Genomic DNA, 23,716 nt, shown 5'->3' with positions numbered 1-23,716 from the left:
GGGCGGGAATGTTCCTCACTGTAAAGATTTGTTCCCTCTTTTGAGCTACTGCATCCATGGATGTAGGTCAAGTTCATCAAATTGTATCAGATTACTCTTTTTTCCTCTTCTAGTTGAGCTCTGATCATCTGGGCATTGAAGCCAGGTCAAGTGGGTATTATCTGCAAGTGTGGGTGTTCTTATGCATATGCCCTCTCTTCTTATCAGCTGGATGTTTTGCTCTCCACTCTAGTCCTCTGTAGCTATGTCACTGACTCTGGGCCCAAGAGTTCCCAGGTCTTGCCCCACTGCTGGCCGACCAGGACTCCACCCAAGTTCATAAGAGTCTACTGAATGTTGTAGGGCTTAGCTCACAGCTTCATTGCTGTTTTCCCCTCACTTCCCCTTATTGGTGACAAACGTGGTCACCAATCAGAGTATGTATTCCCATTGAGTCTTAGTCTTGGAAGGGAGTTTGCCCTGAGGGGATCCGATCATTTTTCTTGATGTCTCCTGGGTGGGTAACTGGCTTGTTTTTGTAGTAATCAGTCGGACTGCTATTATTGTCGGTTCTGTTGATTTCTTGCTGTTCTCCCTCTCCTTGGGTTGGAGTACATGAGCCTGCAGTGGTGGAAATGCCATAGAGACCAAGACTTGGACCGACTGAGCCGTTCCTGCCCCAAGGGAGAGGGTTTCCTGACCCCTTCTGAAAGCCCTGGGTACTGGGACCCTTGAATATCCCCAATTAGGCCAATCCAGATGATTCTTTATTACCACCCAAAGTCCCTGACGATTCTGAGACTGTTTAAGGAAAGCAAGGACTGTACTGGAGGAAGAGACATAGGCAGAATAGCCTGTCATTGAATAAATGCCATTAATGCCAAAAACAGGTTCCTGAATTGAGTCTTACTAGTCTTCAAACTCTTTCTTGAGTAGGTGCAGATTTTAGGAAATTTTTTTTATCTCTGGGGATTTCTGGAAGCAGGCACACAAAGCAATGCCAGAGTGGCAATTAAGTAAATTAAGACATGAACTTAATCCATACTGTTGTTGGTTTCTGCTGTAGAGTTGCCCTCAACTCATGGGGTTTCCATACACACTGGGATCGTGCTGTTGTGATTTCCAGGATTTTCATTATGTGGATTTCTTAGACATAGATTGAGAGGCCTTTATTTCTAGTGGTGCAGTGGCTGAGCGCTCAGTTGCTAGATGAAAGAACAGGGCTCTACGCTACCAGTTGCTCTACAAGAGAAAGATGTGTTGTTTCTGTATAAGTTTTCAGCCTAAACCCCCTATGGGGCAGTTCTATTCTGCCCTAAGTGTCACTATGAGTCAGAATCAACTCAAAAACAATGGGTTTGGGTTTTTTTCAATGTTGTTGTTTCCAAGTCTGTCATAGTCTGGAAGTGCAACTGAAACCTGTTCAGCAACATGCAATCCTCCAGTATCTTAGTTTAAATCCCCATTTCTTCATATTTCATTGGCTATTGGAATGGGGGTAAGTTCTCTAACCTCTCTGGACCTGTCTCCTTTATCTTTAAAATGGAGATGTTTGGAGAATTCAGAAAATTCATACAAAAAAAAAAAAAAAAAAAACACTCACAAAGTTAACCCATATATTGTAAACACCATTAAGTGTTAGATAACAATGACAGTAATTATTCTTTCAAGAGATTATAGGAAGACAGACATGGAAAATCATAAATAAGATGGCTTGAGAGGCACCAGAGCCTCCATGTATCACCAGATAGCAAGAGTCCTAACTATCATCTTCTTCCCATTTAAGTACTAACATGGTTAAAGTTCCTTGTATGATAGGTGGGCTTTAATAATAATGCAAAACCTGGTTCCAAAGTCAACTCCCTGCTGGCATTATTACATTTTTTGTTGCTAGGTGTCATCAAGTCAGTTCTGACTATGCACAATAGAGCGAAACACTGCCTGGTCTTGCGTCACCCTCACAATTGTTACACTTGAGTCCACAACTACTGCTACTGTGCCAATCCACCTCATCAGGGGTCTCCCTCTTTATTGATAACCTTCCACTTTACCCAGCATGATGCCCTTCTCTAGGGATTGGTCCTGACTGATAACATGTCTGAATTATGGGGGACGAAGTCTCACCATGATGGTTTCTTAGGAGTGTTTTAGCTGTACTTCTTTCAACACAGATTAGTTTGTTCTTCTGGTAGTCCATGCTAGTTTCAATATGCTTCTCCAACACCGTAACTCAAATGCATTAAATCTACAGTCTTCCATATTCATTGTCCAACTTTCACATGCATTTGAGGCTATTGAAAATACTATGGCTTGGGTCAGGCAAGCTTTAATCCTCAAACTAATATTCTTGTTCTTCAACACTACAAAGAGGGCAAGTGAAGCAGATTTGCCTGATGCAGTTAGCAGTTTGATTTCTTTACTGTTGCTTCCATGAGTGTTGATTATGGATCCAAGCAAAATGAACAGAAAAGAACATTTCCAGTTCTATCTTGAAGTACAATGCTGCTGTGATAGGAAAATCCATATGCACACAAGGAAGACCAGTTAATACCACTATTATTCAAACTTACACACCAACCACTAAAGCTAGTGGTGATGAAATTGAAGAATTCTACCAACTTCTTCAGTCTGAAATTGATCAAAAATGCAATCAAGATGTACTGATAATTAGTGGTGATTGGAATTCAAAGGTTGTAGTTGGAATAGAATGGAATGGAGTCCTGGTGTGGTGCTTTGCGTTAATGCACCAGACTGCAAAGCCATTTGAACTGCCAGGTCAGCGGTTCAAGCTCACCAGCTGCTCCTCGGAAACCCTATACAGGGTCGCTATGGGTCAGAATTGACTTGATGGCACTTCACAACAACAAGAAGTTGGAAAATCTGGCCTTGGTGATAGAAATGATGTGGAGATTGCATCATAGAATTCTGTAAGACCAGTGACTTCTTCATTGCAAATACTTTTATTAAACAACATAAAAGGCAACTATAAACATGGGCCTCACCAGATGGAATACATAGGAAACAAAATGTCTACATCTGTGGGAAGGGACAGTGGAAAAGCTCAATATTATCAGCCAAAACAAGGCTGGGGACCAACTGTGGAATAGATCACCAATTGCCCATAAACAAGTTCAGGCAAAAGCTGAAGAAAGTTAAAACAAGTTCACGAGGGTCAAAATATGACTTTGATCAGATCCCACCTGAATTTACAAACAATCTCAAGAACAGACTTCATCATTAGACACCAAGACTTAAGAAGAGCTGTGGGATGACAGCAAGAACATCAAACAGGAAGAAACCAAAAGGTCATTTAAAAGACAGAAAAGACAAAAATGGATGTCAGAAAAAGCTCACTAGCATAAAGGTGCTAAAGGGAATGGAAGAAAAGAAGAGGTCAAAGAGCTAAACTAAAAATGTCGAAGGACAGTTGAAGAAGACAAAATCAAGTATTATAATAAAATGTGCAAAGACTAGCAGTTAGAAAACCAAAAGGGAAGAAAATGCTCAGCATTTCTTAAGCTGAAAGAACTGAAGAAACAATTCAAGCTTCGGCTTTCAATATTGAAGGATTCCATGCAAAATATTGAACGATGAAGAAAGCATCAAAAGAAGATGAAAGGTATACACAGAATCACTGTACCAAAAATGAGTGTCCGGTTTTCAACCACTTTTAGAGGTGGCATATGATCAAGAACCAATGGAAATGAAAGACGAAGTCAAGCTGCACTGAAGATATTGGAGGGGGGAAAAGGCTCCAGAAATAGATGGAATACAAATTCAAATCTTTCAACAAACTGAGGCAGCACTGGAGGCACTCATTATGCCAAGAAATTTGAAAGACAGCTACCTGAGATCCATATTTGTGTCCATTTCAAAGAGAGGTGACCCAAAGGAGTGTGGAAATCATCTAACAATACCATTAATATCACATGCAAGTAAAATTTTACTGAAGATAATTCAAAAACAGCTGCAACCATACATCAACAAGGAATGGCCAGAAACTCAAACTAGATTCAGAAGAGGCCATGGAATGAATGATATCATTGCTGATGTCAAATGGATCTTAGCTGAAAGCAGACAATACCAAAAGATGTTTACTTGTGTTTTACTGATTATGCAAGGCTATGACTGTGTGAATCATGACTAGCTATGGAGAATGTTGCCAAGAATGGACATTAGGAACCTGGGCATAGACCAAGAGGCAGTCGTTAGAACAGAACAAGAGGATAATGAATGGTTTAAAGTCAGGTGTAAAATGGTTTTAAAACAAGAGGATACCAAAGAGGTTAAAATGTACCAGGGTTGGCATATCGCTATAAAATAGACACTGGAGGGGGAGAGAAAGGAATAGCCAGAGAAAGCTTGTAAGTCCATCTTTTGCCTACAACTAATTGGAATACCTAAAATAGGGATATAATGTGCCCAGTGAAGGAGGCTTCCTGTGGAGCCTCTGCATTACACAAGACCATAGGTGGAATCCTGAACAGCATCCAGAATCTTCTGAGGGGAAATGTCCACTTGAAAGGACAAGCAGACCAGCCTGGAGTGGCCAGCAGAACGGAAGATACTTCCTGAAAGAAAGGCTGACAGGAAAAATACAAAACAAGATAGGCAAGCTGAGTGATTACTACAAGAACAAACAAGTGGTTCACCCAGAAGACATCAAGGCAAGTGGTTGGGTCCCCCTCAAGGCAAACATCCTTCTAAGACTAAGGCTGAATGGGAACACATGCTCTGATTGGTGACCATGTTCGTCACCGATAAGGGGAAGTGAGGGAAAAACAGCAATGAAGCTGCGAGCTAAGCCCTACAATGCTCAATAGACTCCTGTGAACCTGGATGGAGACCTAGTTGGCCAGCAGTGTGCCTAACTACGCTACCAGAGCTCCTTTTCAACCCTAGGCCTCCAGTAATTCTTAGGAGTGAGGTCAAGCCAAAGAGTTATAAATAGGTCAACTGGCCACCTTCAAGTAGCCACATTGCATGGAAGGACAGATTAGATCTAGATGTACTTACAAGATGTACAACAAGCTGAATTTAAGATTCCCAGATACTTCTCTCTCATTCTACTAAATTTTCAGACTAGAATAATCAAATGTCTTTACTAGAAATAGGATCTTGATGATCAACTGATAGAAAATCTTCATTTTGAGACTGAGGAACATGAACTTGGACTTCCTGAGCTCAGGGTCAATGTTCTTTCCGTGATGCCACATTGTCCCTTGTAAAATATGTACCAGATTAGAAGTGATAACACAAATCATTTCTGTTCATCCCTGCCAATGGAAATACATTATCCATAGGCCAAGCTATAAGAAGAATCTATTAGACATTTAGAAAATCTAGAAGTCAAGCAGGTAAAAACGAGAGATCAAGTAGTAAGAGCACCTACTTTTGCTTTAACCAACATGGGGATCATTTGACCCTTTTGAGGTTCTCTTTTCTCTAGGGCAGGAGGACAGCAAATGTGTTCTTTAATGAGTCAGATAATAAATATATTAGACTTTTCAGGCTGGCGTGGTCTCTGTTGAAAGGACTCAACTCTGCTATTGTAGTGTGAAAGCAACCGTAGACAATTATGTACATGAATGGATGTATCTGTGTTCTAATATTATCTTATTTATGGACATTCTAACTGCATATAATTTTCACGTAGCATGCAATGTTCTTCTTTTCAATCACTCCAACTTTTTAGAACACTGAAAACCATTCTCAGCTTGCGGACCATACAAAAACAAGTGGTGGGTCTCATTTGGCCCTTGGGCTGTAGTTTGCCACACTCTGCTCTAGAAAATAAGTTCAATGATATCTGCTCCACGTAGTTCATGTGGCATTGGGAAAATGTTTTACAAGAAAATATATCAATGTCTATCATATGGGAAAGCCCAGGTTTGACTGTAGTTTTGAGGGGAAAAAACTACAAATGTAATGCAAGCCCAGAGTTAACATTAATATTGAAACATGAAGGTGGTTCTAGATTATTTTAAGGGAATAATAGCACCCAGATTGTAAAAAAGAAATGATCCAAATATATTGGTTCAGACTACATTTATACCTGAGAGCAAATTTTAAGAGGATGGTTAGCTAATTTGCTGGTATCCCCTAAAAGAGAATGAAGATGTTAAGAGGTATTAAAAACTATGTTTTACCAAGAAAAGCTGTAGGGAAGAAGGGACTTTGAATGACAGAGGAAGAATGAGAGCAGAGCTAGATGGGTAGAGAAGTAAAACATCAGACAAAATCCCTCTCTAAGAGGTAGGACTGCCCAGCAGAGGAATGAGCTGTGTCCCATGCAGTGAGCTCTCACCACCGGCAATTCTATTTTCAAGCAGAAGCTGACTAACCACCTCCCAAGTAAGTGGTAGAGTTGCTATATGGCTTAGGAGAGAAGAAGTCCAATTAATAACCTTGAAGGACCCTTTTTGACTCTAAAAGTATGTGAGTCTGAAAGTGAGTGAATGGATACAAAGCACGTTGGAGATTTGGCTACCCCTGAAACATTCCAGGACCACACTCAACTGAGGGTGTGTGCTCCACACAGGTGGAGAATATTTCCTATTGCTGCTATACAGAGACTGGATGTGGGAGACAGGGGCACCCTTCAGCACCAGACCCATCTAAAGTCTCTCTTACTTGAAATCCTAGAGGATAATGAAAAGGTTCCCCAAGCTTCCCAGCTCCCACTCAAACCAACCTACTTCCCAAAGTCAGGACTTCAAGAGCTATGTGTGTGGCCCAGGTGGAAATAGACATGAGACAGGTTGTGCCCTTGGTTCATCCCTCAAACTCAGCTTAATCTTGTCTTGGAGCCAAACCATGGGTGGGGAAGAGTTTATCAGGAAGATTCCAATAGCTGCATCATTGGCAAAGTGATGGGGCTGAAGAGATGAATTTACTTAGAAAAATAACTAGTTATTCAAAGATAGGACATAGGAAGGAATGGGGAGCGAAAGAGACATAGGAGAGAATGATATCTTCCAGCCTCCCTCCCCAACAGGCCCCAGAATCAAGCTTTTCTCAGCTCTGAGCCCTAGGCGGAGTGGAAGTTCCCACTCTCTGTCTCAGATAACCCAGTGCTCTAAGAGCCATTTCTACTGTCGTGAACTGACTATAGGTGTTTAATTAAAGAACTGAGTGCCTTACCCTTCTCGTTCATCATCTGTGTTGTAATATACCTGTGGAACAAAACAATAGATTTACTACAATTCAGAGGCAGGAAATGGAAATATTTTGTATGATGTACATATTTTCCTAAAGTAGACACTGACTTTAAATTACAAACAAACAAACAAACAAAAAGGGCATATCTAACCTCCTCCCATTTTACCTAGGGTTAATTCTTAGACTTTAATTAAATACAATTGGAAATCTGATGACTAAAGGCAGCCTATCAGATTACCTACGGCCCTAAACCAAATCTCGCTCTTGACATTAAAAAAATCTTTGCCATGATCTAGAAATCATTTCACAGGGCCATAGCTTGTGGGGTGGCCTCCTGGAGAAGCATCTGCATGTACCCAATCCCGCTGTGCTGTTGGAGAGAGGATGAGAAGCAAGAAGGCCCCGTGGCTGTATGGCAGTAACTCCACCTTTTCAGTTTGTTCCCCAAAGGGCCTCAGGTACCTGGCATCCCACAACCACAGAAATTTAAAAGTCAACATTCTGCAGGCTTGAAAAGGTCACTCACCACCAGAAAATGAAAGGAGAATCTCTGAGGACACACTGATTTAAATGGTCAGGGGGTAGCAGGCAGAATTCAATTACAACTATAATCTCAGAGAATTAATGAAACATCCTTGGTTATTTTTGTCTACTTTTTTAAAAAAAAAAATGTGGTAAGTATGTATAAACTGTAACAAAATCATTTGGCATTTAAACATTCTTAACATGGACAGTTCAGTGACATTAATTGATTTGTCATGTTGTTCAACCATCACCATTGTCTGTCTCCAAATCATCCCATCACCCTAACAGAAGCTCACTGTACCCTAGCAATGAGACCCCTTCTTCCCCTCCCTCCCACCTGTCCCTGGCAACCATTAATAAACTCTGATCTACTTTTTATGGAACTATCTATGGGAAGAACTCAGAAGGAATCTGCTATGTACGTAGGTCCTCCTGACCTAGTGAGTTCTGAAATGGAATGGCGGGACAATTAAAGTAAATTGTGTTGTCCTGTATCGTAAATGCATGCTTCCAAACCATTTTCATCTAGGCACAGAACAACACCTGAGTTCCTATCAAGCTTTTGCATATTCACTTCAAAAGTAGTCTCTGATACTAATACATTTGGTTACGGTCCCTGCCCCACAGCCTGGGAGTGAAACAGGTGTGTCTAGACCTACAACCTCCCCACAGACTTTCTCAAAGCCTCGTGTTAGCTCTTGGGATGCTGCCAAGCCTCGATCTGGTTATGTAACAGAACTCTGGTTACCTGGAACTCTGGGGATGAGTCACACTAGTCATTAGCTCAGATTTCCGCTAGAACTTTTACGTCTTGGAATGCCTATGGTTGAAATACACACTTTATTTGTTCTCCAACAGAAAACAGTGAAAGTACATTGTGTTGCTATTTTCCCCCACAAGTTTCAGTGTGGCATCCTGAGCTCCTGTCACCGAGATAAACTAGAAATGGACTGTCCATTTACATGCACACAAAGGAGGATGCTTGGGCCAGAGCAACAACACAACCGGAATTTAAAAAACAAGGCCCTAATGTTGTCTTGGTTCTTTAAATATGGCATAATGGATCGCGCCACCAGATGACATGGCAGTAGGACCAATAGCTCTCTGAAAATTGTTGGTGACCCCAAGATGGAAGCAGCCTTCTCTGCAGAGGTCAGCTGCCTTCCTGAGGGACTTCACCCTTGCTGTGGCTCTCACTATCCTTGAACTCCTCACTGCACTGCCTTCATTATTAGATAAAACTTTAGAACATAAAAAACATCTGGGACCCTCATCATTGTGTACACTTCTAGGTCCCACTTCAGAGATTTTCATTCAAAAGGCCCAGAAAGGAACTCAGACACATGAGTTCTAACCAGGATTGGTGGGGGTTTTGGTGACGATTTCTTACCTATCACAGTCTGAGGGGATGTTCTGAAAGCGTGAGGGAGGAGAGGTGCATTCTCCACAAGAGGATGTCTCTGCTTCCCACCATTCTCCCGCTGGTCTCTAAGGGCAGCACCCTCACGAGCAGGGCTTTAATGTGGGGCTGAGATGACCTCACACTAGTTTCTAGAAATGCTCTGTAGAATATCCTGGTCTGCATGCAAGTGAACGAGCTTACGCCCACTCCCCATCCAATGGAATCTGGCAAACTGGAATCACCGTGTCCCAGCTTACATGTCTGTATTGTGTGACTCTGGGAAGGGCTCACTGACCTTGAAAACTATTAGCAGTGTCAGAGTACCTAACAGGCAAGGTAAGTACTGGCTTAGGTGTGCTTACTTACTAGTGTATAGTAAACCATTCCATATTTTCTCACATCAAAGACTCTACTTCTAGGTCTGGCTGGTACCTGTCTCTCTTCCAACCCCATAGCACCTTCCTACAGAATCAAAGCTTCTTTTCAAATTTACAGTCCCTGATAGAGACAAAGTACCTAGTAAGCTAGGTAAGCATGGGCTTACTTGTTCCTACTTACTAATCTGTAGTAAACAATTTCACATGTTTTTCATGTGGTGAGGTTGTATAGAGCTGCATGCAGTGTGGCTGACTTCGGCAAGTCTTAACACCTGAAGAGGTTACTGATTAGTAAGTGAGCACAACTAAGCCTGTGCTTACCTAGTTTATTAGGTATCTGCCCCTAACCATAGTGTTTCCATCCTGAGGCTGTGCACAACTGCAGTATGGCTGGCTTCGGCAAGGCTTACCATCTGCAGTGGTTACTGAGATACACTACTCTTTGCCTCCTTTCTTATGATAGAAATGTCCCATCTGTGACCTAAACTGCTCATTCTTATTGTGCATGTCAAAGCCAGCCAATCCCTGTCCCATGCTCACCGATACACAGTGTCTTTCCTCCTCTTTTTCAAGCCCCGTCGATCAACCTCTCAGGCTTCTAAGAGAAGGCAGCCTTTTAGAAGACCCAGCCGTCCCCTAGGAGCTCCTTTCTTTCGGCCATGCAAGTTGGTCAACCATAGTCAATCACAGGTTGTTCTGAGCTCGAGGCAGACTTCCCTCACTGAACTCTGAATCTGAAGCATGGGGTAAGCCTCAGGGGTCTGAAGGGCAGTGTTTGGGTAGTGAGGATTTAACTGTGAATGCGGCATTCTTCCCTCTGATTAATCCACAGGCTCAGAAGCCGGAACAAAAAGGCACAAGTGAGGGCACATAGCTCCCAGTCTTGCACAGCCAGATTGGGCCACATTTCGTCCTGAAATTCATTAGCAGCTTTGCATATTTCAAAGAAATCTTGCCAAGAGAACAAGTCAGGTAGTCAGCTTTGACGAGGACTTAAAGCCAGAATTATGACAGTAAACATTACAAACAGTTTAACTCAATTCACCCCTCTTTGGAAGGTGTGGAAACAGATTCATGAGACCCAATGGGGCAAAAACTATAAATACATGAACCAACCACCCATCTCTTAGAAATAAAAAAGAAAACAAAACATGTGCTGGATCTCCTATCTTGATAAATCACAAAATTCCTTGCTTTCTTACTTGGGTCTCTGTTCCTATCAAACAAGGAAGACAAGAGGGGAATGGTAAAAGAGTTGTTTGTTTGTTTAAGTAAAAATGTGCTCTAAGAAAAAGGTGTAAGTATTTTATTACAGGCTTTCATAAACAACAGGAAGCTCTGTTTGTACAACGGTTTTGTCCCATGCATATAATGAAGCAAAGCAGTGACCACTATGGGACAAAGTCTTCTCAAGATACAGAAAGAGAAACTCAGCCAATGAGTTCAGCTCCAATAGACTAGGATCAGTTCCAATGAGTAGCTGGACACTTAGAATGAAACAAAGATTTAAGTATGCCAGTATATCCTGATTTCTCAAAACAGATATTTCCTCAAGGGACTTGGTGTTTAAAAGTAAACAAACCAATGTAAGGAGTTCCAGTGTGGCGTTGTAGGATAAGTTAACTACATGTAGTTAATTACATGCTAACTACATGGTTGGCAGTTCAAACCCACCAGCTACTCCACAGAAAACCTATACAGGGTCCCTATGAGGCTGATCCAAGTCGAGGGCAATGAAGAACAACAACCAATGCAGATTTATTAAAACTCAATTTGGGGAAAGTACTTTCATTTTCTTTTTCCACATATAATTTATCATATAAAAAAATACTAAAGATAATAGTAAAACAAAAAGAATTTATCCATATTCCATAATCCTCCCTATCAAGTGTAACCGTGTTTCTTTTTTCCCTTGAAATCCAGGTGTGTACTTGGAATCATATTACAGACACAAACTGGTATTCTGCTTCCTTCTATTTTTCAGTGACTATTACCATAACTAGTTTCCACATTACTACATGGTCTTATTAATTATAAATTTAATAGCTGCACAATAGTCCACAACTTGAACTACTGTAATGAACTAATCATTGGACATGTATGTTATTGTAATAGTAACACCTTCATTTCACTTGTAGATACACCTAGAAGACAGGAATTATTAACAGGCTTTTCTAGAAACCTCATCTTTGTTTGGATGGAAATTACTTACTTACTGAATGGCAACTATTATTGTTGCTAAGTGCCGTTGAGTTGGTTCCGACTCATAGCGACCCTGTGTGGTCTTTCTAAGGAGTGGCTGGTGGGTTTGAACCACCAACCTTGTGGCTAGCTTACCCTAGTGTTTATCCTACAATGCCACACAAGGACTCCACCACAAAGACTACAGTCTTGAAAATCCTATGGGATAGTTCTATTCTGTCCTATGGGGTTGCTATGAGTAGGAATGCACTCAGAGCAGTGGGTTTGGTTTTGGGTGTTATGAAGTTATAGACACGCCTGTTTCCCACCATTAGGTGGCGTTCTGTTACATCAAGCTAATCCCACATGAAAAATGATAACAAAACGCATTAGGGACAATCCGTTCTCTTTCTTCCTCTTTCATTGCTTTGGCAGCACTTCACATTATCAGCTCACTCTCTTATTCCCCTTACTAAGTCCTGTTCCTGAGACCTTTAGAAACCCATTTTCTGTAGGAAATGACCTGGACTTTTGTCCAAGGAATGAAATGCCAGTTTTATTTTTAACATCAACATTGCCTGAGGTGACTCTACATCAGGTTCTTCCACCCCTGCAGGTGGGGGCAGGTGGTTGTTTGCAGCCCTTTCGTACCTGTCCTGTCCTCTGCAGGTTTGCAAAGTGAACATCAGGAATGAAGAGAACCGGCTGTGAGTGCAGATCGGGCATCGTTTTGAAAAAGGTGATGTCGCTCTTCTTCTGTAAAGGTATGGCGGCCAACTTCCCATCAGAGGCTGGGTGTGATCACAAAGCCCATTAATAAAGAGTCATGCATGAATTAGAGATCTCAAAAGCAAGCTCTACTCTTATAGTTCACCATTTTATCCTATGAAATTTTCTAAATATCATAGATGTGGGCAGACTTTAGAAGTCTCCCATCTCCCACTACTCATGTGTCAGTTTGCTGTACTGTGATGGCTTGTGTGTTGCTGTGATGCTGGAAGCTATGCCACTGGTATTTTAAATATCAGCAGGGTCACCCTTGGTAGATAGGATTCATCGGAGCTTCCAAACTACGACAAGCATGGAAGAAGGAGAGGCGGACTCCTTCTGAATGGTTAGCCTCTGAAAACCTTATGAATAGCAGTGGAGCACTGTCACACAGCATCAGAACATCAAATATTAAAACGTGATGAATGAATAGCCAATGGGCTCAAACTTAACAACTGTGAGGACGGCGCAGGACCGGGCAGTGTTTTGTTCAGTTGTGTGTAAGGTTGTTATGAGTCGGAATTGACTCTACAGCATCTAACAATACATCTCCCACCGCTCTGAAAAACGTGAGAGGTCCAAGGGGGAAGCTGTGGTTTCTTCTTGCCCTCTGGGACCTCTATACACCTAGTTTGTTGTTGTCTGTATGAGGAGAATATTGGTCTCCACCATATCACAAAGTCCCTCTTAACTCAAGCACTCTTTGACCATGTGATTTTATTTGCTTTTCACAAGGACAATTCACCCCATCCCCACTGCCCTGAAACAGTGAGCAGCCCTTTGCATATACTTAGTACTATCTGCAACTCATTCCTTTTCACCTGTTCCCCCAGTAGAAATGGTCAGCTGGAGTCTACCCCCAAGGAGACAAGTCTTCCCCAGTGAAACTCACAGTTGTTGCACTGGGTTTGTGGGGCTTGGCCTTTCCCTTTCTTCCTGTTCTGCTTCCTCTCTTCGTCTCGAATTTTCCTTTCTGCTCCCTGCCAGTGAAAAGCAAATACAGACAATGACAGGCATGTTATCAGAGCACAACAAAACTCCTATCAACACAAAAATTCCTGTCACAGGGACATGAAACAGCAACCCTAGTCCTTCTCCTTGGCCCCGAGGCTTTATGAGAATGGTTGCTCCTTAGTTTATGTTCCATTTCTGACCTCAGAGGGATGTTACCTCTCCTAGACTTTTTCCTTTATGGCCTCTTGCCCTTTTTAAAGAACACCCATTCTGAATCCATACAGAAAGACCAATGATTATAATAAGGTGTCCTGAGATGAAGCATTGACTCATTAACCTCACTCCAAGCTATGGAATGGCATTAAAGTTCAGTATGGATTCCCTATCAAAGTTTTTGGTTTTTTTTTTTTTTTTTTTTTTTGGGGGGGGGGAGGGTTGCTGTTACGCAATATTTATAAAATCATGGCAGGGATAGTAATGTGGGAGAGGGCATAAAGAAACTAGACAAAATAAAATCACTTTGAACATCCACGTAGGACTTCCATTTTTGTTTTAATATTTTCCTATGTTCTTAGAGATGGTGCTCAATAAACCAAGCAGACAAAAATCTGATGTTTGCCTCTTGATTTTTACTCCTCTGTTCCTTTGAATCCGCAGTTTTCATCAGCTCTTCTTGCCAAATTGCCAAACTCCATTCTACTTAACCAGTTCTGTCATCTTGTATTTCTTGCCTTCTTTAACTTTGAAGATTCCCTGCTTATCTTTTTCTCTCTCTGATGTCTCCTCTATATTATTTTCACAGCCTCATTTTCCTTTGAAAACACAGACACTCCAACAAGGTCTTCTTCCTTTTCCTTTCTCTCTCTCCATTCTTTCCATAGGAGAATTCATGTGCACACATGTTTTCATGAATCTCTTAACAGGTCGTGCCCAGATCATCCCCAGCCTACTTTTTACAGTGCCGGGCTTTGGTGGTAGTACAAGGAGGGAGTAATGAAATGCAAAGTATCCAGCAATCTTCTAACCCTTCAAAAACTACCCCCAGTGACACACACAAAGAGAGAAATTTGACAACATAAAACCAGAATGCTTCTAGATACAAAAAATAACCCACAGCGCCACACCAGGACCCCATACACATATTATATATATATATATAATACTATATTATCTGTGTGTGTGTGTATAATGAGTAAAAGAGGTTCATATGAAAAGGATGAGACACATTTTTTGTTTATGAAATGAGTAAGCTATTTTTAAAGCAGATTCCTAATTCAGGTTCCACAAGAGCCAAACATGACACAATGAGGATTTGTGATCAAGGTCAGCATATAAAGGAGAGGGCTTTTGAGCCAGTTCTTGAAGGGTGAATGACAAAAATACTTATATGATACTTAATCCATGCTAGGAGAATTCAAAGAGCTTTCCATAGGTAAGATCTGAACAGTCATTGTATTTTTAACTAGATACTTTAATTATGTAATTTATACATTAAAAAAAAAAAGTTAACTGTCAAACAAAAAACAAACAAACACTGCCATCAAGTTGATTCCAACTCCTAGTGACCCTATATAGGGTTTCAGAGACCATATAAATCTTTAGGGGTGCAGACAGCATCATCTTTCTCCTGAGAAAAACTTGGTGGGGTTAAACTGCCAACCTTATGATTAACAGTCCAGTGCTTATCCTACAGTACAACCAAGACTCCTTTCTTAACTATTAAAGGGAATAACTATTTATTGGTGTTGTTGTTAAGGTGGCGTTGATTCCAACTCATATGGAACATGTATAGGGTTTCCAAGGAGCAGCTGGTGAGCTTGAACCGCCGATTTTGCAGTTCAAATAACCTTGCAGTCCAGTGCGTTAACCTGCCGCCTCACACCAGGGTTCTAACTATATATAGACTATCACAAATAAAGTTTTGAATTTTCACTGGTGCTTTTAGACCATGGAGACTTGTAGACCAAGAGGCAGATAAAATCTAGTAATCTAGAGATTACTTCAGAATCTCTTCAAGATAAACCAATACAGAAAATAAGCCAAGACTTTGTAGACTTTTTATAAGTACCTAGATAACATGTAATCTTCTCTTAAACTAAGATGTTAATGACACAGACATCACTTGGTACAATATAATCACTTGGTGCAATATAATTTTGAAGTCTCTTCAAAATATGAAGTTTGTCTTGGGAACTGTTTTTCACTTTTGGTTGGTCCACATAAGGCATTTTTCTGTGTTTAGAGACTTGGATAATATAGTATTTGCTATAAATAGAAATAAATAAGGAGCTCTGGTAGTGTAGTGGTTATGAATTGGGCTGCCAACATCAGGGTCAGCAGTTCGCAACTACCAGCTGTTCCACGGGACAAAGATGAGGCTTTCTGCTCCCGTAAAGATTTATAGCCTCAGAAACTCTGTACAGGGTCTCTATGAGTCGGAACTGACTCTACGGCATATAACCACCATCATAAATAGAAATGTGGATCTTCGTTCTCTACCTATATAAATCACAACCCACTTAAGACAAATCCCAAACTTTGTCAAGCAATTTTTACTTCTGAATTAGGGGTTCATTCTGTGCTAGTTTTATGAGGAAAGGGAATGCAATTAAAGTTTCAAGATTTATATGAGGGTATTACAAAAGTTCGAGGAAATATTCGTCCATGAACTTTTGAAGCCCACAAGTAGCCCAGGTGTGGCACTGTAGGATAAGTACTCATCTGCTTACCTCAAGGTAAACTGTTCAAACCCACCAGCCGCTTCTAGAAAACCCTATACAGGGTCACTATAAATCAAAACTGACTTGCTGGTACTTAACAACAGCAGGGCCTGGCAGGGGCCGGGCACAATGCTGTAGAACACAGGTTGTTGTTGTTGTTACGTGCCGACTCATAGCGACCTACAGCAGAATAAAACACTGCCTGATCCTGGGCCACCCTCACAACTATTGCCAAGTTGAGCCCATTGATGCTGCCACTTTGCCAATCCACCTCATTGGGGGGTCTTCCTCTTTTTCTCTGACCCTCCACCTTACCAAGCATGATATCCTTCTCCAGTGACTGGTCTCTCCTGACAATATGTCCGAAGTATGAAAGACGAAGTTTGCCCATCCTAGTACTCTGGCTGCACTTCTTCCAACACAGATCTGTTTGTTCTTTTGGCAGTCCATGGCACTTTCAATATTCTCCTCTTTTGGCAGTCCATGGCACTTTCAATATTCTCCTCCAACACCAGAACTCAAAGGCATCAATTCTTCTATGGTCTTCTTTATTCACTGTCCAGCTTTCACATGCATATGAGGTTATTGAAAATACCATGGCTTGGGTCAGGCACACCTTAGTCCTCAAGCTGACATTTTTGCTCTTCAACACTTTATAAAAGTCTTGTGCAGCAGATTTGTCTAATGCAATACATTGTTTGATTTCTTGACTGCTGCTTCTATGAGTATTGATAGTTGATCCTTGACAACTTCAATCTATTCTCCGGTAATAAGAATGTTGTTTATTGGCTCAGTGGTGAGGATTTTTTGTTTTCTTTACATTGAGATGCAATCCATCCAAAGGTTGTGCTATTTGATCATCATCAGTAAATATTTTAAGTCCCCTTCACTTTCAGCAAGCAAGGTTGTATCATCTGCATATCTCAGGTTGCTAATGAGTCTTCCTCCAATCTTGATGCATGTTTTTCTTCATAGAACCCAGCTTCTTAGACTATTTGTTCAGCATATAGGTTGAATAAGTATGGTGAAAGAATACAACCCTGTTGCACACCTTTCATAATTTTAAACCATTCAGTGTTCCCATGTTCTGTTCGAACAACTGCGTCTTGGTCCAGGTACAGATTCCTCATGAGCACAATTAGTGTTCCAGAATACTCATACTTCGCAATGTTGTTCATAGCTTGTAATGATTCACACAATTGAAAGCCTTTGAATAGTCAATAAAGTACAGGTAAACATCTTTCTGATATTCTCAGCTTTCAGCCAAGATCCATCTGACATCAGCAATGATATCTCCTGTTCCACGGCCTCTTCTGAATCTGGCTTGAACCTATGGAAGTCTTCTGTCAATGTATGCTTGCAGCCGTTTCTGTATTACCTTTAGTAAAACTTTACTTGCATGGGATATCAAAGATATTGTCAGATGATTTCTGCATTCCGTTGGGCCACCTCTCTTTGGAATGGGCACAAATACAGATCTCTTCCAATCAGTTGGCCAGACGGTTGTCTTCCAAATTTCTTGGCAGAGATGAGTGAGTGCCTCCTGTGCTTCCTTGAAAGATTTCAATTTTTATTCCATCAATTCCTGGTGCCTTGTTCCTTGCCAAGTCCTTCAATGCTGCTTAGACTTCTTACTTCAGTATCATTGGCTCTTGATCATATGCTACCTCTTGAAATGGTTGAATATCAACCATTTCCTTTCAGTACAGTGACTATGTATTTTCCTTCCATTTTCTTTTGATGCTTCCTGCATCATTCAATAATTTGCCCACAGAATCTTTCAATAATGAAAGTTGAGGCTTGAGTTTTTTCTTCAATTCCCCCCAGCTTGAGAAATGTTAAGCGTTTTCTTCCTTTTTGGTTTTCTGACTCCAGATCTTTGCACATTTTGTTGTACTATTTGACTTTATCTTCTTGAGCTGATCTTTGAAATTTTCTGTTCAGCTCTTGTACCTTCTCATTTCTTCCATTTCTTCCATTTGCATTAGCATCTCTATGTTGGAAAGCAAGTTTCAGTGTCACTTCTGATATCCATTTTGACCTTTTCCTTGTCTTCTTAACGATTTTTGCTTTATTCTTGTATGATGTTCTAGATGTCATTACACAACTCTTCTGGTCTTTGGTCTTTAGTGTTTAATGTATCAAATCTGTTCTTCAGATGATCTTTAAATTCAGGTGGGATATACTCAAGGTCATATTTTGGCTCTTGTGGACTTGTTTTCATTTTCTTTAGCTTCAGCCTGAACTTGCCTATGAGCAATTGATGGTCTGTTCCACAATCTGCCCCTGGCCTTGTTCTGACTGATGATATGCAGCTTTTCCATCGTCTCTTTCCACAGATGTAGACAATTGGATTTCTATGTATTCCATCTGGCGAGATCTATGTGTATAGTCATCTCTTATGTTGTCTAAAGAAGGTATCTGAAATGAACAAATCACTGATTTTGCAGAATTCTATCATGTGATCTCCAGCATCATTTCTATCACCAAGGCCATAGTTTCCAACTACTGATCTCTTTGCTCCCAACCTTTGCATTCCAATCACCAGTAATGATCAGTACATCTTGATTGCATGTATGATCAATTTTAGATTGAAGAAGTTGGTAGAATTCTTCTATTTCACCTACACTGGCTTTAGTGGTTGGTACATAAATCTAAATATTAATGGTATTAACTGGTCTTCCCTGTAGGTGTATGGATATTATCCTATCACAGACAGCATTGAACCTCATGACTGATCTGGATATGTTCTTTTTGACAATGAATGCAACACCATTCCTCTTCAATTTGTCATTCCCAGCATAGTAATCTATGTGGTTGTCAAATTCAAAATGGCTAATACCAGTCTATTTCAGCTCACTAATGCCTAAGATATTGATGTTTATGTGTTCCATTTCATTTTTGACAACTTCTAGTTTTCCCAAATTCATACTTTGTACATTCCATGTTCCAATTTTCAATGGATGTCTACAGCTGTTTCTCTTCATTTTGAGTTGTGTCCCATCAGCAAACAAAGGTCCTGCGGGCCTTTCTCTCAAGCTCCATTTGCATCATCACGGTCAACTCTACTTTGAGGAGGCAGCTCTTCCCCATTTGCACTTTGAGTGCCTTCCAACCTGAGGGGCTCATTTTCCAGCACTATATCTGACAGTGTTTCTCTGCTATTCATAAGGTTTTCAGTGACTAAATATTCAGAAGTAGTTCATCACTACTTCTTCCTAGTCTGTCTTTGTCTGGAAGCTCATCTGAAACCTGTCCACCATGGGTGACCCTGCTGGTAATTAAAATACCAGTGGCATAGTTTCCAGAATCACAGCAACTGCCAAGCCACCACAGTATGACAAACTGACAGACTAGTGGTAAGGAACCTTTATTCTGCCAAAATTTATAACATCATTCATGGGCCATACAAAATTTGATAATTTTTGGATAACTGAAAATTAGCCTGCTATTTTTGGTCAAACATATAATTAATTCACCCCTAGGAATCAGGCTGCGAACCGCAAGATTAGCAATTTGAAACTACCAGCTGTTCCATGGGAGAAAGATGAGGCTTTCTGCTCCTATACAGATTTACAACCTCAGAAACCCTCTACAGGGTCGCTATGAGTCAGAACCAACTCCACGGCATATAACAACAACAACAACAACATAGTAGAGTCCTGGTGTGGCACTGTAGATTAAGGTGCTGGACTGTAAAGTTACTTTGAGGGTCACTATGGATAGGAATCAACTCGACGACACTCAACAACAACAATGTGGTGGACTGCAAAGTCAGTTTTAACCACAAGGTCAGCAGTTCAAGCTCACCAGCCACTACTCAGAAATCCTATACAAAGTCTCCATGAGTCTGAACTGATTCGAGGACACTTAACAACAATATAATGGCTGGAATTGCCATTGCTTTGTCAGGACCAGACCAAATGATTTTGTGGGCCTTATACAGATCTTTGGCTTCTGGTGTTGCACTGAGGATCAGCACTGGACTGCGAATCACAAGGATGGCAGTTCAAACCCACCAGCTGCTACTCGGAAACCCAATACAGGGTCGCTATGAGTTAGAACCGACTCGACAGTGCTTAACAACAGTAACATATGGACCGTGGGCTGGATATTCCCCATCCCTGCTGTAGGATAAGCCATGGACTACTAACTGTAAGAACAGCCGTTCAAATCCACCAGACACTCCTCAGAACCCTAATAGAGTCATTATAAGCTGGAAACAACTGGACAACACTTAATCATAACCATAGCCCTGGTGATGCTATGAGACAAGTACTGGACTAACCTCAAGGTCAGCAGTTCAAACCTACCTGCCACTCCACGGGTGAAAGATGAGGCTGTTGACTCCCATAAAGATCGACAACCTCAAAATCCCTATTCAAGAAAGCTGAATTGTAATCAACTCAATGGAGTTCACATTTATTCTGTTTCGTTGCTGCAGTTTTCTGCCTCAAAGATTCCTCTTACTATTCTCTATTAATAAATTAAATGAAATTTCATCTAATTTTGCACCTTTCCAACTTGCATTTCTGTTACGTCATTAGCCGTTATTTTTATTCACTCTTGTGTTGCTTCTAGTGCAGGCTTTCCTTAGGAATTATCTTATTTCTTTACTTCTAAATTAAGTCCCATCAACTTATTTCTCAAATCCTTCTCAAGAGATCTTATGTCTGATTGTTTCAAATTCTGCTTTATATGGAGCTTCATCACTTCTACCCTTTTCTTTATTGCTTTTTCACTTCTTTTGACCCACTGGGCTACCATTCTCACATAGTTTGTGGACATGCCTTTCTGGAAGGCATTCATTGTCCAGAGTAACTTCTCTGATCTTAATCTCTTTTTTAATGAGACTTTGTATGGGGTTCAACTATTTCCTTTTCTGTTGATCATTTTTCTAGCTGCTTGAAACTCATACTCTCTCTTCTGTTGTGATCCCAGAGGGATTTAAAAACAAAAAAAGAGTCTTGCATTTTCTGAAAACTGCTTCCTTTGTTTCTCTTCCCTTTCTCATTTTCATCTGAATTCTGTTTGCCTGACTCTTTTGTTTTCCAGTCCTACTCAATTCGGATTCCATTCCAAGCAGTTTTTCCTCAGAGCATGGTTTGTCTTAGGGATAAAAGGGACATATGTTTGTGACTTTTGAGAGTTCATCATGCCAGAACCTCTGGAATGTTCAATTCTCTTGCACTTAGGAGCAAATTGGCGTGTGCACATCTTAGATCTCCAGCGCCAGGTTCCTATGCTGTTCTCAGATGACCCACATTTAAGTAAGCACCTTTGGCAATTTTCTAAGGTTCCTGTTGTTTGATCACGTGGCTCTTCTACTGTCTCTCACAGGTTGAAATTGCCAGCACTTGGTCCGACTAGTGTTTTGGATTTGTGGGGATATTTTATCACCTAGTCAAGGAATTTCAAGTTTTGCTATTCTTATCATGCTATCTTTCTTATGGTGGGAGTCCAGATGATTAAAAAGCAACATCATCTATAGTATAAAAAAATACTAATGAGTTTATTGTATTGGTGTTATTTCCATTCTAAAATACTTTCTAAATAAGATCCCATTTAACTCATAAAATAGTCAAAGTGATACTGACATAACCTGAATGGGCTCTGTATGAAGGAAAACTATGTCTGTTACCTCAGCCGTCTAATGAAATCATACTCATGGCAAAGGCAGATCAATCGATCACTCAATCAGGAGTGAAAATGACTGATTAAAAAAATTACCGTTGACAGATGACTATTGAGATAGCTAGTAGGAACTGAGAATAAAAGATTACCACTCCCACTATGATTAATAAGATGATTATTTTGACATCCCTGACAATAGAAGGTGATGGGGGGGAAATGTCATTAAAGTATACCTAATAACAAAAATACCTTTATGACAAACTGTCACCTTTACTCACTTTGTCACAGAAGACCTTGATCTGGCAATAAGCTCTATGAATGGGTTTGTTGCTACGGTTATTATAACTGTATGTATCAATCTGAATCATCAAAGGGAGTCCTTTCACCCCTTTTTGGGAGGAAAAGTCTGTACTCAAGCAATTCACGGTGATGAATATCTGAGGAAGAGAAAAAGAAAGACAAAGGAGATCATTCGCATGTCACCAGAAAATGGCACCACCAAAATGCACACACCATGTTAAACACATAACACAGGGTATATTTCATGTTGTATGATTAGAAATCCTTATATTCCTTTGCTTTCATACTTTATCTTGAAACTGACTATTTACATTACCTTCCTTAAAATATACCTGTAAACTTCGGCAGTTGTTTTTTGTTTTTTAAACCTGTATAAGTGGCCTGGTAAAAACACTGTCTCCTCAACACATTAAAATTGTCACTTCTTATCATTATCTAAGTTTCTGAATCTTTGATCCTCAGGATAATAAAATTGAAAGATAAGAGTCTCCCCTTAAACAGTATTGCATTGGTTTTCAGTTTTTCTTTTGAAATATTTTTAAGATCCCTCCCTGAAGAACAAAGCGTTAATGCTAACTTACTTTCTTGCTATTCAGAAAGTGAAAGTGGAGCTGCTACAAGTCAGACATGGAGCAGGAGAGAGGAATAAAGTAGTAAATAGTAAGTCACTAACTGCTTTAGAATTGTATACCAATAGTGTTTTCTAAAAGCCAATTCCAAAAAGTATTTTCTGACCCTTGTTTGATTTGGTACCTAACCTTCAAGCCCTTGAAATGAATCCTCTTGAACCAAAGCAACACCGCACAGAATAGCCCTGCAGAAAGCAAAGTCCCACCACCAAGAGCTGAAATAAAAATGTCATTCACATTTCTGATTTAACTACTAGGCCTGATCGTGTTTATTTCAAGTCCTATGCCTGTGGGTAATTTATTCAACCAGGCATCTCATTTTTAGTGTCAGAGCTCCGGAAAGATCATTTGTATTTTATTTTTGAACTCTTCATTTGACAATAAGAAAGGTATCTAGAAGGCACCACATCAATCACAATCAAGGCCAGCTGACAGGTCTCAGTGACATGCTAATTACAACAACCTTGTGCATTGTGCCAAGGGCTCTCCCATTTCCAGCCATGAAAGTCGGTTTGGATCACAAGGTTGGCAGTTCATACTCACCAGCAGCTCCTTGGAAACTCTCTAAAGGGTTGCTATGAGTTGGAAATGACTCAATGGCACTTAACAACAACACCAAAGATGATCTTTAGCATGTAAGCAATCATTTCACTTGTCCGTTTATCATTTAATCCATGTGTTTGTTCATTCATTCTACATACATCTACTCCAGCCCACAGTGGATTAAACTCAGCCTCCTGTCTCACAGAGCTGACAGTCGAAGGGAAAGATAAGTAATCCAACAATTACCAACACAGAATGGGCAAAGTGCTCCAAATGAGAGGTGTGCAGAGAGGTTACAGGAACACAAAGCAGAGTACTGAGCCTGGAAAACAACAAAATCCACAGAAAGGCGGGACTCAGAGCAGGAACTCCATAAATACATGCTTGCCCGTTACTGAGAATTGGTAGAGTGAGCTAACGATGGGGATGTCAGATGATCCAGGGGAATGAGTGATGAAAACTACTGAGGAAGAATATGCTGTGTCAGATTTTCCTGCGGAAATTCAAAGGTAAAGCACTTTGCCCAGTAATGCCACCTAGAAC

At 40.6% G+C, this 23,716-nt stretch overlaps 1 protein-coding gene across 2 annotated transcripts in view; it reads right to left on the bottom strand.

Annotated features, from left to right (window-relative positions):
• Nucleotides 1-23,716, bottom strand: part of GRHL2 (grainyhead-like 2 (Drosophila)) — a 196,595-nt gene that overhangs the window by 24,195 nt on the left and 148,684 nt on the right. For both annotated transcript variants that reach the window (XM_006830613.1, XM_006830612.1), the window contains exons 9-12: nucleotides 21,980-22,138; nucleotides 13,286-13,373; nucleotides 12,277-12,416; nucleotides 7,123-7,154 (exon numbers count right to left, since the gene is read on the bottom strand). In XM_006830613.1, the coding sequence (XP_006830676.1) occupies nucleotides 7,123-7,154; nucleotides 12,277-12,416; nucleotides 13,286-13,373; nucleotides 21,980-22,138 (419 nt within the window). The remainder of the gene's footprint in view (nucleotides 1-7,122; nucleotides 7,155-12,276; nucleotides 12,417-13,285; nucleotides 13,374-21,979; nucleotides 22,139-23,716) is intronic.

This window comes from Chrysochloris asiatica, unplaced genomic scaffold (assembly GCF_000296735.1).
Source record: "Chrysochloris asiatica unplaced genomic scaffold, ChrAsi1.0 scaffold00001, whole genome shotgun sequence".
NCBI lineage: Eukaryota > Metazoa > Chordata > Mammalia > Afrosoricida > Chrysochloridae > Chrysochloris > Chrysochloris asiatica.
This window is presented reverse-complemented; position numbering and strand designations above follow the sequence as displayed.